This window comes from Microtus pennsylvanicus, chromosome 21, assembly GCF_037038515.1.
Source record: "Microtus pennsylvanicus isolate mMicPen1 chromosome 21, mMicPen1.hap1, whole genome shotgun sequence".
NCBI classification, from domain to species: domain Eukaryota; kingdom Metazoa; phylum Chordata; class Mammalia; order Rodentia; family Cricetidae; genus Microtus; species Microtus pennsylvanicus.
Window position 1 is genome coordinate 12,413,742 of NC_134599.1, and position 16,712 is coordinate 12,430,453.

The 16,712-nt window shown below is 44.8% G+C and overlaps 1 protein-coding gene and 1 long non-coding RNA gene across 3 annotated transcripts in view; one reads left to right on the forward strand and one right to left on the reverse strand.

Annotated features, from left to right (window-relative positions):
* LOC142839460 (uncharacterized) overlaps positions 1–12,687 on the reverse strand; it is a 38,873-nt gene extending 26,186 nt beyond the window's left edge. The window contains exon 1 of the long non-coding RNA XR_012908757.1: positions 12,568–12,687. This is a non-coding gene — a long non-coding RNA (uncharacterized LOC142839460). The remainder of the gene's footprint in view (positions 1–12,567) is intronic.
* Wipf3 (WAS/WASL interacting protein family member 3) overlaps positions 1–16,712 on the forward strand; it is a 79,206-nt gene that overhangs the window by 12,006 nt on the left and 50,488 nt on the right. For both annotated transcript variants that reach the window (XM_075955585.1, XM_075955586.1), the window contains exon 2: positions 12,566–12,715. In XM_075955585.1, coding sequence (XP_075811700.1) covers positions 12,623–12,715 — 93 coding nt within the window. In that variant the 5' untranslated portion in view covers positions 12,566–12,622. The remainder of the gene's footprint in view (positions 1–12,565; positions 12,716–16,712) is intronic.

Here is a 16,712-nt window from a genome sequence, read left to right on the forward strand (position 1 = left end):
GTGAACTTCAGAGTCTCCTGCCCAGTTCAGAAAAGTGAACAAGTTGGTATTTTCACCGAGGTCACTGAAGTTTATAGCATAACACGGACCGAGTTAACGTTTGTCTGGTGTTCGGTCTTTTCTGCTGGAAAGTAAAGTGTGTTTTTTCAGTGTCTGCTCTGTTGCTCAGCCTTGTCTTACTCAGTCATCTCGTATATTCTGTTCCATATTCTCGGGCTGACTTGTGAGCACAGTTGTCTTTGCAGTATTCCAGCAGCTGTTTCTGCACTCAGAGGTAAATGCTGAGATTTTGCTTATTGGTGTTGAAGTTTTTCTTATGATTCAAAGTTATTTCCCTACTGATTCTCTTAGACTTTCCATATGCACTGCCATATTATTGAGGGGGTGGCAAGTGAGCTTCTTTTCTAACTAATACATATGCTTTATTTCTTTTATAATTGAATTGACTCCCACCTCTGGAGTGATGACATCGGGTAGTGACAGCCATATTCATTCCTGATTTGTTCCTGACTTTGACTGGAATCTATTGAGTCTTTCATCATTTACTATGACATATTTTGTGCTGTTATAATCAGGTGACAGCTAAGGAAATAATTCTATTTATTATCATTGTATGCAGGAAAGTGTGATAGGTGTGTGGGTATGTGTGACCTGTCGCTCCTGCAGAGGTCAGAGGACAGCTTTGTAGAGTTGGTTCTCCAATTCTACTTCTGCTTGGGTTCCAGGGATGGAACTCTGCTGCCGTGGGTTCTGGGATGGAACTCAGTTGTCGTGGGCTCTAGGGATGGAACTCAGCTGTGTTGCTGTTGTAGATAGTAGTTGCATTCCTCTCTGTTATTTTTAAACTTAGAATTGCTTTGTTCCTATTCATCACCCCTCCTACCCTCCCTGCCCCTCTTGCTATTCTGCTTGTGCCCAAATGTCCTTCCTTGCCATTCACAAATCATAAAGTACAGCTTCCCCCTCTCTGTGCCCCTCTCCTTGCCCTTAAGATCTTCTCCTCTCCATCATAATCCTGTCTCTATTCCCATTCTATACAAAATTAAAAATGGATATAATCTTAAAGATGAAAAGACATACAGGTCACACACCCATACTTATCAAGATCCTACAAATAAGAGAAGATGTGCAATATAAGAAAAACTGAAAGCTAAGTGGGAACTTGGAAGAGAAAGTGGGTCCTCCAAAACGGCAGTGTTACTATATTAACCATAGACCCAGATTTTTCCTATATACTACTATCAGTATAAATTCAGGAACTCAAATTTGGCATATTTAAAAACATTTTGCACTTGCCTTTTTGCTGCAGTGACAGTTTAGCTGGGTATAAACTTTTAGGTCTTACATTATCTCTCTGGATTTCTATGGCAGGGATAATGTCTCCAAAACTGTATAATTCTCACTTAGTTATCATAAAAAAACAGAATTGCTTTTCTCTGTAATAAATAGGCATACTAGGAAAGATGGCTAGTGGTTAAGAGCAGCACTTACTGCTTTTGAGAGGATGCCTTAGGCTCCCAGCTCTAACCAACTGTAACTCCAGTTCCAGGAGGGAATCTGACACTTCTGGTGTAGATGGAGACTGTGCTTTCATTTCCCGGCTATCCAGACCCAAATGATCACACAAAGCTATACTAATTATAAACTGTTGAGCCTATTAGCTCAGGCTTATAGTTAACTAGCTCTTACAACTTAACCCGTAATTCTTGTCTATGTTTAGCCACGTGGGTTGGTACCTTTTCTCAGTGCAGCATTCTCATCTTGCTTCCTCTGCATCTGGCTGGTGACTCGCTCTGCCTTTCCTCTTCCCAGAATTCTCCTCGTCTGGTGCCCCACCTATACTTCCTGCCTGGCTACTGGCCAATCAAAGTATTATTAAACCAATATAAGTGACAAATCTTTACAGTATACAAGAGCACTATCCCACAGCACTCAGGTCTCTGCTGGCATGGCACTCACATGCATATGCTCATACACAGACAGACAGACAGACAGACACACACACACACACACACAAAGAGAGAGAGAGAATGAGAGAGAGAGAGACTTAGAAATTGAAGGACATACAGGTGCACTCAAAGGAAAGGTATGTATGTCCTCTGTGCTCCCCATTGCCACCTCTAGTCCACATGATGTTACCTCAAAGAACAGCATTTCTGCATAATTCTCAGTTCCCAGGGAAGAGGTGCTACCGAGCTGTGAAGTTAAAAGCACCTTCCTAGTAAAACCTCACATCACGAACTGAAGGGGCAGCCATTAGTTTTAGAAAGCAACTGACTGTATTAGAATGAAAAAATGAATTGATTGTGTTAATGCAGAAGGTGGGCTCTGTTTTTTAAAAGTCAAGGTGCACTTTTCAGAAGCATAGCTATTACATAAAGTGAAACTTCCTTACAAGTGTGTGATTAATGTATTTTTAATGAGCCCAGTTCTTCTTTTAGTCAACTCAAAGGTAGAAAAAAAAAAGAAAAGACAGGAAACCAACATTTCTCGCCCTCGGGAGCCACACACACAATGGTTATTATGAGCCTGAGTCATGGTGAATATTATCAATATCTCCAATTTTTCCTTCACCAGGTGCTGTTCAAATATTATAAAGAACTCAATGAATGAGCTGGTATCCAATTTGAATTTTAGCAAGCGTCTAATAAAAGGAAGTTAATTTATGAGCTCTTTTCGGGTGTGACACTGAGTTTTGTACTGATTGTGGCCAAGAAATGTATCACTTTAGAATTCCTGCAGATGAGCCTACGTTCGTTAAGTACTTAGAGACTGACTGGAGCATTTGCAAGGCAGAGCTCCAGAGCTGATGTCAGGCGATGTTTCTCAGGAGCTGCAGCCCTTCCCGTGGCCCCTCTGACATGGGGTAGGCATCCTTCCTTACCCCTGCCTTCATCATTTCCAGCTCTAAGTACAGTCTGCTATCTGCATGGCCCCAACCCGCTGAAAGTCAGTGGATCTATGCAAAACCCAGTTTTCTCAAAGAGGACCTAGCCTGTGGCTGTGAGCCAGTGTTCAGCACCCTAGGCTCAGATGGCCTTAGGCAGCATTTACATCCCTCCCTGGGAAGATACTGGGATTGATGCTGGTCTTGTGGGTCTGGCAGAGATGCTGCCTTACTTGCAAGCTTCCACCAGAGAGTCCCCCCTCAGAGTGTGGTTTCCAGCGCAGCAGGGTTGGTCTGTCCTGGGAGAATAGGAAGGAGAACTTGTTAAAAACAAGACCCTGTGTTCGTCCTCTTTGAAAACTAGTGACCACTGCCCTAGGCCTCTCCTCCCAGTGATTCAGCTTGGGCTCCCCTGGGAAATTTGAGATGAGTTTTGAGGGGCAGGTGGATAAACATCACCAGTTTAATAATGGTTGTGGTTTATTCTTACTCTTAACGTCCACTTATAGTAGATGCTCTTACTTTGGCATTTGCAGTCAAATTTAAAGAATTTATCTAAAGACACGAGTTGATTCGTAGCAATCGCTAAACATAAAAGTTCAGGTGATATGTGGGTGTCATAGAAACTGTAAAGTCACCTGCAGGCAGCTTAGACCAGACAGTAAAACCAGTTTAGCGTTGAGAAGGTTGAGGTGTGGATTCGGACAGCGCCCCCTCCAGGGCTCTGTGTGAATTCCACAAAGTGACCTAAGGATCACTATGTGGAAAGTTCTAGGAAAGGTGCCTGCTGCAAAATGTGGCAGGGTTCTCTGCTGTACTTTATCTCAAATAATACAGCTCAGATTTTTAAAGTGTTCCTCTAAGTATATATGTTAAGTATATTCCCCCTAATACCCTCTGTCCCCTAGACAGGTTTACTCCTAATGCCATGTCATATGTGTGTACATGATTGTTACACAGTTGTACAGAATCCCAGGAGACACAAATGAGAAAACCCGATTTCCCCCCCATCCGAGGTTGATTTAATTCAGTCAATATGATTATCTCCACCCATTATTTGGCAAATGATATGACTTTGTTCCGTTTGCTGAAAATGTGTGTGTGGTGTGGGTAGGTGTCTATCTACCATATTTTCTTAATCATGATTTTTTTAATCATATGCTGTCTCATTACCCCCTACCCTGTAACCCTTCTTACTCAGGTGTCGGGTACCACTTACCAGGGTCGGGCCATGGGGATTAGAAAAATCAATACAGAGCGTGAAGGCGCAAGTGAAAGTCACAAAGAGAAGCACAGGATAGTACTGGGAGGGAGTTCCAGTGAGTACTGAAAATCGCCCGCGTTTAATTTCCATTTGCTTGAATACCGCGACCCTAAAAGGTAGAAGTAAGATTTAAAAAAAAAAAACTGCATTAACATGATACAAGGAGTGAACAGACCAGTTGAAGGATTATGGGTTACACTCTTAGTTAAACATTCTGTTGCCAGAAGACAAACCATGCTCATACCCTAGACTTAAACATTCTGTAGGCAAACCACTCCCTGGGTGGAATCCATAGTTATCTCCCTAAGGGAGTAGGAACTTAGTTGGATCCTTAGACTTTTGTTTGAAGTAGAAACAGATCTACTTTTTAATACCCGAAATATCAGGGCTGGATATTAACCACACCTATTGACAATAACCCTGAAGGTACAGAAGTAAGTTTTAACTCTCTGACCTTTAGTCAAGGTTGAATGGACCCACACCTATGGGCTCTGTCTCAAAAAACAGAAACAAAAATAATTTCTTTACTGTCTGATCAATGAGTCCTATAGATATTGATATTTCTACAGTACCCAACAAAACAAACAAAAGCCAGCCAAACCAAAATCCTCTCATGTTATAAACCAGATTTTCTTTGCTCTCGTAAGCCCTGTCACTCAGGTCAGTGGACCCTACCTCAAAGTTACCTCTCAAAAATGCAAATATTCCTAGCAATCATATATCATGGAGTACAAACAAGAGGCCAGTGGGAAGTCAACCGTAGGGGAGAGAGTGGGCTAGGGGAGGTGCAGGGGAGGCTGCTCAGAGAATCTGCTCCACAGCAGATTGGGTGGCAACAGGAAGTGACTGGAGGTCACCTGGAAACCAGCTTTACATCCCTCAGTTAGTTTGTTTTGATAAGAATTCTCCACAGGTATTCTGAGGATCCTTCATCTCACCATGTTTTCCTAGAGGTTAGGAGTAGGCTGTCCGGGCCGCAGGGTCTTTGTGATCAGTACACTCTAGTGACTGGTCCTTGGATATGACAGCCCGCCGAAGTGAGGCGTAAGTGGGGATCACCTCTTGGGCCAACAAATCGAAGGAAAGCAAGGGAGAAGTGTTAAGACAAAGGGGGCCTTGTAGGAAAACCTCTTCTCAAACTCTCATTCTGAATGGACACAGATGGCTGGTCAAACAAAAACAGAAAGAAGGGGATTCCAGGGTGACAGAGGGATTGTATATACCACCTGTATTAGGTAGGGGTCCCACCCTGTGCAACCGGAGCTCACCAGAGAGAGTTTCCACTACGGCAGTTTGTGAGAGCTGTGTGACCCACAGGTTCTGTTGGCCACTGGAGCATACAGTTGTTTTACGGATTGCAGACCGCCAGCTACACCCATGTGCTCTGCATCTGCTGACTAAGCCAACCACTGATTGAAAACACAGCATCTGTCCTGAGCACGCACACAGTGCGCACGCACACACACCCCATCTGTCTATCCATCTGTAACCTTTTCTTCCCATTGCCATTATTCCCAAGTGTTATTATTCCCAAACAACTGTTGCACAGAATTTGCAGTGTACTAGGCATTATGGGTAGTGTAGAGATGGCCTAGAATATCCCAAGGCTGATTGTAGGTTACATACAAATAAACTACAAATAATAAAGATAAGGACTTGCACGTCTAAGAATTTGATATCCATGGGAGTTCCTGGAACCGACCCTTTCAGATACCGAAGGAAAACTGTACTTACCCCGATTTCAAAATTGAGTTAAAAAAAAAATCTGGAAGGGTGGTTAGGGTGGTTTTTCTTCTGGACAGAGAAAGAAGTTCTGGCCAATACTGTGCTTGTACTCCTGAACAGAACCAGTTATTGTACAGAACCAGTTCTTGTGTGCTGAATGAGGACCTCCATACCACACCCAGGCCTTGCCCCCTTAGCCTCTTGATAATACTACTTGAGTCTGTGGCCACAGCCTGCTTTCTGCTTACAAGGAGTACTGGAAAGGGGGTCCTGGCTTCTGGCTGGCGCTCATGCTACAGGGAGTTCCTTGTATTTTATAAAGAATGTGTTTAAAGATTGTGGGTGACCACAAGACAAACATCCACCCCATCCCAGGTGAGAGACTCTTACGGAGTGGTGAGCAGCAGGCCAGCCTGTGTCCTTAGCCCCTGCCCTTCTCTCCTCACAGGCAGACACTTCTGTCCCCATGCTTTCCTGTCATTCTTGTTACCAGGACATATCTCAGAGCCACCTGTTTGCCTGTTGAATACTCAGTCAGTTCTGCCAAAGGTTTGTTTCTTATGCCCCCTGCCCCGCCCCGACTGAGATGCAGTTGCCTTCTTTGCTATTCCAGCCTCCATTGGAACATTCATCCTCCTCCTCCTTTCATGCTGGGTATCCTAGCTGTTTGCGGTGGTTCTGAGTGCGGCCCCTGTGTGCTGGGACCTGTGTGATAATCCTCTTATGGCAGGGCAGGCCCTGTCCTGTGGACTCTGTTTCAGCTAAGAATGAAGCCTTGGAGCACTCGTTTTCTGTATAAAATGTAGCCGGGGAGGAAGACAACCAGACTGAGAACCAGGTCTGTGGGAGTCTCAAGCCAGCGCTGCCCCCGTATCTAGGTCCCCTAAGAAGCACAGGGCAATCTATTCCCCTCCACTCTCCCTCATGTTTAAATAACTAGTTCGTGTGTAAAATGCTGCTTTTTGGTTATTTCATGAGTTGGAAGAGAGTATAAAAGCCTTTGGATATCTGTCCCTCTTAATATCTTATGCATTTTGAATAAATTTCAGAACAAAATAAACTTTTAATGGGTGTGGAGAGCATGAAGCCTCAAAGAGCTGACTGGCAGCGCAGCCCATGACTTCCTGGAGCTTGGTATTCTTAACTGTCAGATTCTAACAAGCGCTTCTCTAGAAAATCCCGTAATGATTCATCTGTCAAGAAAAAGCCTCCACAGTCATGAAGCACCGCACATAAAAATATCCTTTAATCGCAAACTTTGGGAAATTATGCCCTGTGATTTCAGCAAGGCTCAGTCCCAGTCAGGTGCCTAATTGCTCCCCACTTCCCCGGAGACAAAGCCAGGTGAAGAACAAGGGCACAGAGGGAGAGGGAAGCAAGGAATTAGTCTCACCCTGTGGGCCCTTCTTTCTTTCTAGGCCTGAAAAGCATTTTTAAATCTTTGCAAATCAAAGCAACATAAGTAATGCAAACTGTTAAATTTAATGAAAGAGGTGGAGGAGTCAGAGCTGGGGGTGTGTATCCCAGACCAAGGTTGACTCTCATCTATGGTCTTTGGGAAGTTGGTAGAAACTGCATGAGCTGAAGTCAAATCGGGCTCTCTGTTGCAGGGCAATGTTGATGTGCTGTCTGATTGGTGGGAAGGTTTGATGGAGCAATGGCTTCCAATCCCTAGAACTGTGCCGGGCACACGCTGGGGAGTTAGGAACTTACACAGCTCTAGGAGAGTCAGTAGACAGAATCCATAGATGACCAACCAGCGCCCCATCTCAAGCTGACCCTCATTTTTACAGACTCACTGAGTCGGCTCTAACACCAGTACTCCCGGGTGTTTTGCGGTCATGCCTAAGCAGGAGGGAAGTTCTGATGACTGAAGGTCCCCGCTCAAGTGTTCCCGGCCTAGACTGGACGAGGCATCTGCTGCCTCGCTCCCTCTCTGTCGCTCAAAATAAGGCTCCTTTCACAGTTTACTTAGTGCCTGTGCCATTGGCATTTAAAGGCGTGCCTGAGCTGAGTGCCTCAGTGCTGTAGGGTGTTCTGAACGGCAGGAAGCTGTGACTGCCCTTGGAGAGTGTGTGTGTGTGTGTGTGTGTGTGTGTGTGTGTGTGTGTGTGTGTGTGTGATGCAGGCTTTGTTCAGACCCCAGCCGCAGTGCTGCCTCTGTGAGTTCTGTTGTTCTATTCTGTCCTCGGTGGAAGCCATGATGCCCACCCCCGTAGGATAGGAAGTCTGTACTAAAACTACAGATTCAAATGTTACTGTTGTCGGAAGTACCCTGTAGACTCCCATAAATAATCTAGGAGTCCCCTGGCCCTGTCACATTGTCACATGAACTTCACCATCAAAAGCAGCACGATTAATACAATCCCAGAGACAGATATTGGGGCTCAGCCTGAAGGTCAGAAAAGAAAAGCAGTCAGCCACTGGCTCTTACCTCTGCCTCAGTCTGAAATGGTGATTCTGCCTCCAGGAATCTCGGAATAAGACTGTGAGTGAGAGCTTTCTCCTCCCGTCTTATATTCCTCTCTAGTGCACCACTGCCTCCCAGTTTCTATGGCAAACTAGCGTGGCTCCTGGGTTTAAAGGTATGTGCCACCACTGCCTGGTCTGTAAGGCTGACCAGCAGGGCTGTTTTACTCTCTGATCTTCAGGCAAGCTTTATTTATTATAATATGAATGAAATATCACTATAATCACATGCAGTGTCCATGGCAATTTTATAGAACACACCTACATTACTAGTTTGATTAGTATATTAGTTCCTATACAAGGTGGTGGGTATTATAAATGAACTTTAAAACCTCATGTCTTAATACCAGAGAAGTTTGGGTTCTTTTATGTATGTTAAGTCTTAAGAAATAATTGGCATGTGACCTTATAGTGAGTTAGAAACCCATCTCCTGAGCAAATCAAGCATTCCAGCAGGTCTCTTCTGCTTCTTTTCTATTTGCTACATCTGAGCCACGTGGTTCAACCTAACTGCAAAGGAGGCTGGGAAATGAAGTTGGAGCTTTCCTAGCTAGCCCTGCTGTAGTTTTTAAAACTGTTGCCTTTATCATTTCTCTCTAGGTAAATAGCAAACTATTAGGTAAGCAGAATTTTTATGCTTCTAGTTAATTTCCAAATAACTTTGTTTTCAGGTTTTCACCAGAGAAAACAAGTCTTCATCCTCTTGTGTTCCCCAGTTAAAGATGAGGCCCTTAGGTGTCAGGGCCATGCTATATTCTCCTGTTCTGTTAATATTTCTGCCAACCGTTCCTGATGCACATGTTTATTGAAAATATTTTTGCCACTGAAATAAAAAGTGGCTAGGGATGTCTGACCCTGCAGTACTGCAGGTGCTAGACCATGCCTAGAACTCAGCACCCAGTCTGCGGAATGCCAGCTGTGTCTGCCCCTGCTCTACTGCAGGTGCTAGACCATGCCTAGAACACAGCACCCAGCCTGTGGAATGCCAGCTGTGGCTGACCCCGCTCTACTGCAGGTGCTAGACCACGACTAGAACACAGCACCCAGCCTGCAGAATGCCAGCTGTGGCTGACCCCGCTCTACTGCAGGTGCTAGACCATGCCTAGAACACAGCACCCAGCCTGCAGAATGCCAGCTGTGGCTGACCCCGCTCTACTGCAGGTGCTAGACCATGCCTAGAACACAGCACCCAGCCTGCGGAATGCCAGCTGTGGCTGCCCCAGCACTACTGCAGGTGCTAGACCACGACTAGAACACAGCACCCAGCCTGCGGAATGCCAGCTGTGGCTGACCCTGCTCTACTGCAGGTGCTAGACCATGCCTAGAACACAGCACCCAGCCTGCGGAATGCCAGCTGTGTCTGCCCCTGTACTACTGCAGGTGCTAGACCATGCCTAGAACACAGCACCCAGCCTGCGGAATGCCAGCTGTGGCTGCCCCAGCACTACTGCAGGTGCTAGACCACGACTAGAACACAGCACCCAGCCTGCGGAATGCCAGCTGTGGCTGACCCTGCTCTACTGCAGGTGCTAGACCATGCCTAGAACACAGCACCCAGCCTGCGGAATGCCAGCTGTGGCTGCGCCTGCACTACTGCAGGTGCTAGACCATGCCTAGAACACAGCACCCAGCCTGCGGAATGCCAGCTGTGGCTGACCCTGCTCTACTGTAGGTGCTAGACCATGCCTAGAACACAGCACCCAACCTGCAGAATGCCAGCTGTGGTTGACCCTGCTCTACTGCAGGTGCTAGACCATGCCTAGAACACAGCACCCAGCCTGCGGAATGCCAGCTGTGTCTGCCCCTGCACTACTGCAGGTGCTAGACCACGATAGAACAGCGGCACTGCTTTGGTTCTTCTCCCACTGTCCTCCACGATCTGCTCTTTTCATGTGCCTTTATCACGTGTACTCTGAGGAGTGGCCTCAGCCTTTTGTTGTCGTTTTACTAATAAGGAAAGAGCAGTAATAGCGACTCTCAGGCCCATTGTTTAGGGGAAAATATCAGGTCACGCACCAGGAAAACTATAAAAGGCATATTTGGATATGCATTTGGTAACATTTGGTAACATTTATTCTGGAGGATTCTTAACCTTGCTGAAGAAAAGCAAGTGTCACACAATAAGCCATTCCATGCTTGAATATGTGCCTAAGAGAACTGACATTAAGGTCGTGTGTGTGTGTGTGTGTGTGTGTGTGTGTGGTGGCTCATGTGTGCCATGACACATGTGCCAAGGTCAGAGGACAACTTGTAGGAGTTGGTCCCAGAAACTAAAATCAGACTTGTTGGCAGTCACTTTCCCCACTAGGCCGTCTCACGCGCCCTGGAAGCAGTCTTACAGAGGTATATGTGCACCGATGCTCATAGCAGCGCTTTTCATAAGGCGCCTTTACAAGGGAGGCAACCCAGCTGTCCACTGGGACATGTGTGATATAGACATACAATGTAGTGATTGGGGAACACATTTCTGATACATGCTGAAACATGAGCGAACATAAAAATCATTGTGCTAAGTGAAATATCAGCGCCAGAGAGATGGCAATGTCATGGGTCCACATAAGTAAAGAATACAGTTATGGAGCACATAGGTTTCCAGAGGCCTCGGGTTGTGTGAGAGGACACTGCTCAGTGGGCACAGCGCACTGTTTGGAATGGTAGAAATGTTTGGGGGATGGGTAATAGTCATGCTTGCACAGCCTTGTGTGTTTGCTTGATGGCAGAGAATCCACATTGGGCTTACTGCAGTTTAAATGGCAAATTTTATATTATATTCTTCCACAATAACTAAAAGTTAAATTGGAAAGAGATTGGATCTGAGCCACTGAGCTGGACCTGGTCTGCCTGTTACTAAGTGTATGTGTGACTTGTGGCAAAAGTTTCACTTCTCTGAATGTTCCTTTGCACACCGTGAGAGCAAATGAAGTCCCGAGGGCATTGTGTAGTTGACAAGATCACAGCCATGTCAAGGACCCCAATGCCTCAGGTCCATGGAAAAGGCAAAGCCTTCCTCTGGACCAAGAATGAATGGTTTAGCTAAAGCCACTGTATGCAGAAACTGTCAACCACGGCTTTCTCTTCTTGGATCCATCACTGCTTTCTGAGACTCCCCTCTTAAAGAGAGAGACCTCCTACCAAGATTAGCTTAACTGGCCTCCTTGTGCAGCTGTGAACAAGAAACCTGCCTCCTCTATCAGTGAGATACAATAAACACCCTGAGTTTCCCAGCCCTGCTGGGGCATCTCTATCAGAGCATATGGCCCAGCTGATCCCAGCTTGCCTGTACATGTGTCTGTCCTCTTTTCCGTCTCCTCACCACCCTACTAACCACGGCAAGCCCAAAGCCAGGCAGGTTAGACATGTACCTATAAAAATCAGGACAGCCCTGCTTTTTGTGAAGGGCTGCTGCGGGAGCTGTGACTCGCTTGTCTCAGTCTGCATCATGTAAAAGGTGATGAGAAATACCAATGGTTACAGCATTACAGTGTTATGTTGCATAGTTGTTTATTGCCTCTGTAGTACTGAGGATGTATATACATGTACACACACACATACACGCACACACACTACACACACTACGCACACTTACATAGGGGTTGCAGAGAAATACCTGTATCTGGAGATCAGCCATCTTGCAATATTAACCATTTGAAACAGAACTGTATTTGCAGAACCTCTGTGTGTCACAGGAGAAGTGACATGTCTACACTCAGACAGCTATGCAAAAATGACAGTAAGGGAACAGCAAGGAAAGGGGCAGCCGACCGATTCGAAAGAGGCAGGGAGATGTGAACACCCTTCCCACGTTGTGCTTCAGGCTGGCGTCCTATGTGAGGCTGCTTGTGACACGGAGCAAAGGTCAAGTGTCTTTCTGACTGTTTACACAGATGATGTCTACGCAGAACTCATTCAAAGTGATAAAACCGCAGGCTATTGTCAGTCATCGGAAATCCACTTTAGAATGAGGTGTGTGTGTGTGTGCGCGTGCGTGTGTGCGTGTTTACACATTTACCTTCTGTGGAGATTCAAGAGTAAATTCCATCAGTTTTATTAGCAAATTAGAATCTATCCACTTTTCTCATTGTGGGCACATGGCCCAGGCCCCCCTTCCGATAAGTGCTCAGTGTCTGAATGCACAATCAGATGAACTAAGGAACAAGGGGAAGTGTCAACAAGACCTACAAAAGACACCTAATTGAACACGATCCCTTTCTCTTTTGCAGACCAGAAACTACTCTCTTGGGACCATTCATAAACAAGAGACACCAACACTGTGACTTATGCCGGTGCCGCCGCCACCACCACCACCTCCACCGCCCCCACCTCCTCCACCTCTGGGGGCTCCTCCACCTCCACCTCCACCAGGGCCCCCGGTAAGGCCTGTTTGTTTTTCCCTCTGTTTTACTGTGGCTGTCTGGCCTTGGAATGATCTTGAATGGGAACTTGGTGTTGGAATGCAGGTGATACCGGCTCTAACATGCCAGGGTGTATACCTTAGGATCCTGGCTCTGGCTGCTTTCGGGTCTAATCAGTCTGGACTACATGTTTCTCCCCACTACTCCCCACATATCTCATTTGCACCTAATTTCTATCTCCATGATTTCCCCCTCAATTCCCACCACACGGCACATGCTTCCCCAGGCTCTCTAAGTGACTTTCCATCTTAGTGGATACTCTGGCCGAGAGGGTCCTGCTGGGGTCAGGCCCATAAGACACTGAGAAGTCAATTTGCATGTAGGGTGTCATGCAAAAGGTGATGATAACACCCTGGCTTCAGTCACCCAGTTCTATGTCCAGCAAGTTACATGTGGGTGAAAGCTGTTGGGAAATGGGACTCACTGACAGAAGTTTCCTGCGTCTGAAGCAATGAATCGAATCTACTTCCATCCAGGCCACACATTTTTAGTTTAATCATTAGATTTGTGTTAGAAGAGGGCCACAGAAAGTAGACCTTCTGTCCTGGAACAAAAATACAACCTCTCAGCACCAGTGACATTGGGACCAACTAACTGGGGTAGGGAGCTGGGGAGCTATACATTTTAGGACACTTAACAACATCCCCAGCTTCTACCTGTGCAATGCCAGGAACACCCCTCAAGTGTGGCAATAAAAATGTCTTCAGATACTGCCTGGTGGACGGAATTATAGGCAGAATAGAATTAAGTATTGAAGTTTCATTGCTGAACCTAACTCCGCATGCTCAAAGTCAAGGTCATCGCCACTTGGTGAGGAACAGTTTGTAGATGAAGAAGGTGAAGGGGAAACTATTCACGAATCCTAGATTTGCTGACCCTGAAGAATTGCATCCGCCGGAAAAACAGACACATCAAAAGTTGTTAGTGGATCTGGAGAAATAGCCTCTTACAATCACTGCTGGTGACATATGCATCTAGAGTTCCCCAAAAGGTAAACAGTTCTTTCTAGAGAGTTCTAGACAAGAAACAATAAACCCATGCACATCATCGTGTAGTCAGGCCATTTCTCTTTTCAAGAGTGGTTAAGAATTTCACCCTGAAGTAACCAAAAAGAATTTACGCAAAGGTATGCACAAAAATACATTTTAGACTCGTGAAAAATAATAGTTTATGAGAACTTACTTTTTATGTTACACTACAAATTAAAAGTGCATTGTAGCATAGTGTTAATTAAAAATGGCATATATGGTTATTACTTTTAAGAGTATCGACAGCATGCCTATTGCACATAGTGAAATCGGTTGCGTAATTTACACCATCAATAGAAAAGATCATAAAAATTTGATAAGCTGATATGAAATTTAATATTTCATTAGGAAATTCTTTGGGTAATTTTTTTTACACTGTCTCATTCATCCCCTTTTAAAATGTGTGTCTCGTGGGGGAACAGGTCACTTGGAGCAGATGATAGCTATGTAAGTTTTAGTATTGTAAAATAAGCTTCTGCAGTCTGGAATATCTTTGCCATGTATATTAAAGGCAAAAATAGTTAATGTTTTTGGTGTTTTCAGAGCTCTTATAGATCAACATGAAAAGGATGATGGGAAAACAGATACAGGTAAAAAAGGATTCTCAGATTTAGAGCATTTTGGATTTCAGATTTTTAAATTCTGGATGCTTACTCTCTAAATCTATATGCAACTATTCCAAAACCTAAAAATACCAAAAATAGAAACACCCTTTATCTCACCTACAGTGAGAAGACAAGGCAATGGAGGGTTTAGAATTGGCCAGGGTGTTGGAACTCTTAACGAGAGCACAATTACGATTTCCTAGGAGGCAGTTTCGTGGTGTCGATCAAACAGTTTAAAAAATGAATGTACTCTAGGACCAGTTTTATTCCAGGCCATTTTCTTAAGACATTAACCATGAGAGCCAGTGAAGAAGGAAGACACCTAAGAAAGAAGCCCTAGACACGGCAGGACTATAGACTGGGGGGGGGGGGGGCAGCACGCACAGATCTGTCTGCTGGGGTCCCGGCTCTGAGAGAAGAAGACACAAACCCCCTTCTAACCCATTAGCTATATTAGATATCTCCAATATCTCTAAGGAGAGGAAGAAGACACAAGCCCCCACTTCTAGTCCGTTAGCTATCTCCAATATCTCTAACAGCTCACAGAGGAAAACTTAGTTCTCTCCAGTGGAGTCTCACTGACATACAAGCCGCATATAGGGGTGGGCCCCATGCCCAGCAGTCGATGTTAAGATGACCGACTCAGTGGTGGTTTCCGGGGTGATTTTGTCACACTTTCTTGTCTGGGCATTTTTTAAACCTTACAGATCCGTTGTTTGTCTATTATGGCTTCTGATCTTGTTTTTATGGGTTTTCTGTGTGTGCAGATATGTGTATCTCAGCATCTGTATATGTTTCTTGTGCTTTTTCTTTGACTCTTTTTTTCTGTTTTATGTGTTTATTTTGTGATTAATATTATTTTTAGATGCCTGTTTGTATTCTTATGAGTTAGAGTAAAAGAGTGCGGGTTTGGGTGGGTGAGGAGCTGGAGAGGATCTAGAAGGAAGTGGAGGAGGGGAAAACGTAATCAGAAAATATTGTATGAAAAAATACTCTCAGTTAAAAAATAAAATATATACTAAAATTGTGAAAGTAATAAGCACTTCTGATATTCTCAAAAAAGAATACATAGTTACATGACATTAATAGATAGATTACTTGTAATGGTAACCAAAAAAGAAATCAAAAAAATTTTAATTACAGGAGAGTAAAAAATTGTTCCCCAATGCACAAAACAGCATGCTAGATTAGTATATAATTTCCAAAGTACAGTTGATTCAGGAATATTACCCAGGAACGCTGAAGGCACCAAGTTCAGAGTTGTTCAGGGACAGCAAGATGACCCAGGAGGAAAAATCACTTGTTGGGCAAGCCTCAGTATGATTTTTAAAACCCACAGAAATGCAGAATGAGAGAAATGACCCCCCAAAAGTTGTTCTCTTATCTACACACACACACACACACACACACACACACGTTAATAATGATAAATACATTTTGAGTTGATGGGAGAAAGAATTGTTGTTGAGATTCTAAGAATCTCATGGAGATTACATCTCTTTTCTTACATGTTGGGGATCAACCCATGGCCCACTCATAGGAGACAGTGGCTCTGCTACTGAGCAACACCCCCACACAGCCCTTCTTCCATACAGAACACTTTAATCATGCTGGGAACGATGCTTCTAAGATGGATCTCTGCTACGATGACCTTCTATCACAGACCATCTGCTATCCCACAGAAAGAAGTGCCGTCATAGCCTGCCTAAGCAAGCACCTACACCCATCTAGAGTCAGGCCGTGCTGCAGAGAGCTGGCAAGCTACAGCCCGTGGTCCAAACCTGGCCTGTGACCAAGGTGCTTTCCAGTCAAATAGCTGGGGTGAAGAACTGAAAGAAAAATATTTCACAATACATAAAAACGACATGGCATTTAAATGAAGTTCACGGGAGCACAAATGCACTCATTCATTTGCAACATCATCAGAGGCCGTGTTTTTCTCTACCACTGGCATAGCAACCAAGAAAAATGTTATTTGACCATAAAGAACTTCCTTCTCACTTGTGGACCTGTGTTTTTTAGTAATTGATTTAATTCTTATTTCTATAGTCTTAATTTGGGCAATAAACATTTTGTAGAAATCATTTCTCTTTTGCTGCATGGACTATCTTTCATTTGGCCCCTTGGCCCACAATCCCTGGAATATTTACTGTTTGACTTCCAGGGAATAGTCACCAATACCTGTTCCACGGGTGGCCAGCTGGCTTTCTTCAGCCTCCCATGTCTCTCCAGCCACCAGTGAGCTCAGCACGCTTCTATCATGCCTTATCCTCCTCCTCAACTTTCTCTCTCAGGGACTCCCTTATGGCCTTTGACAGGCCC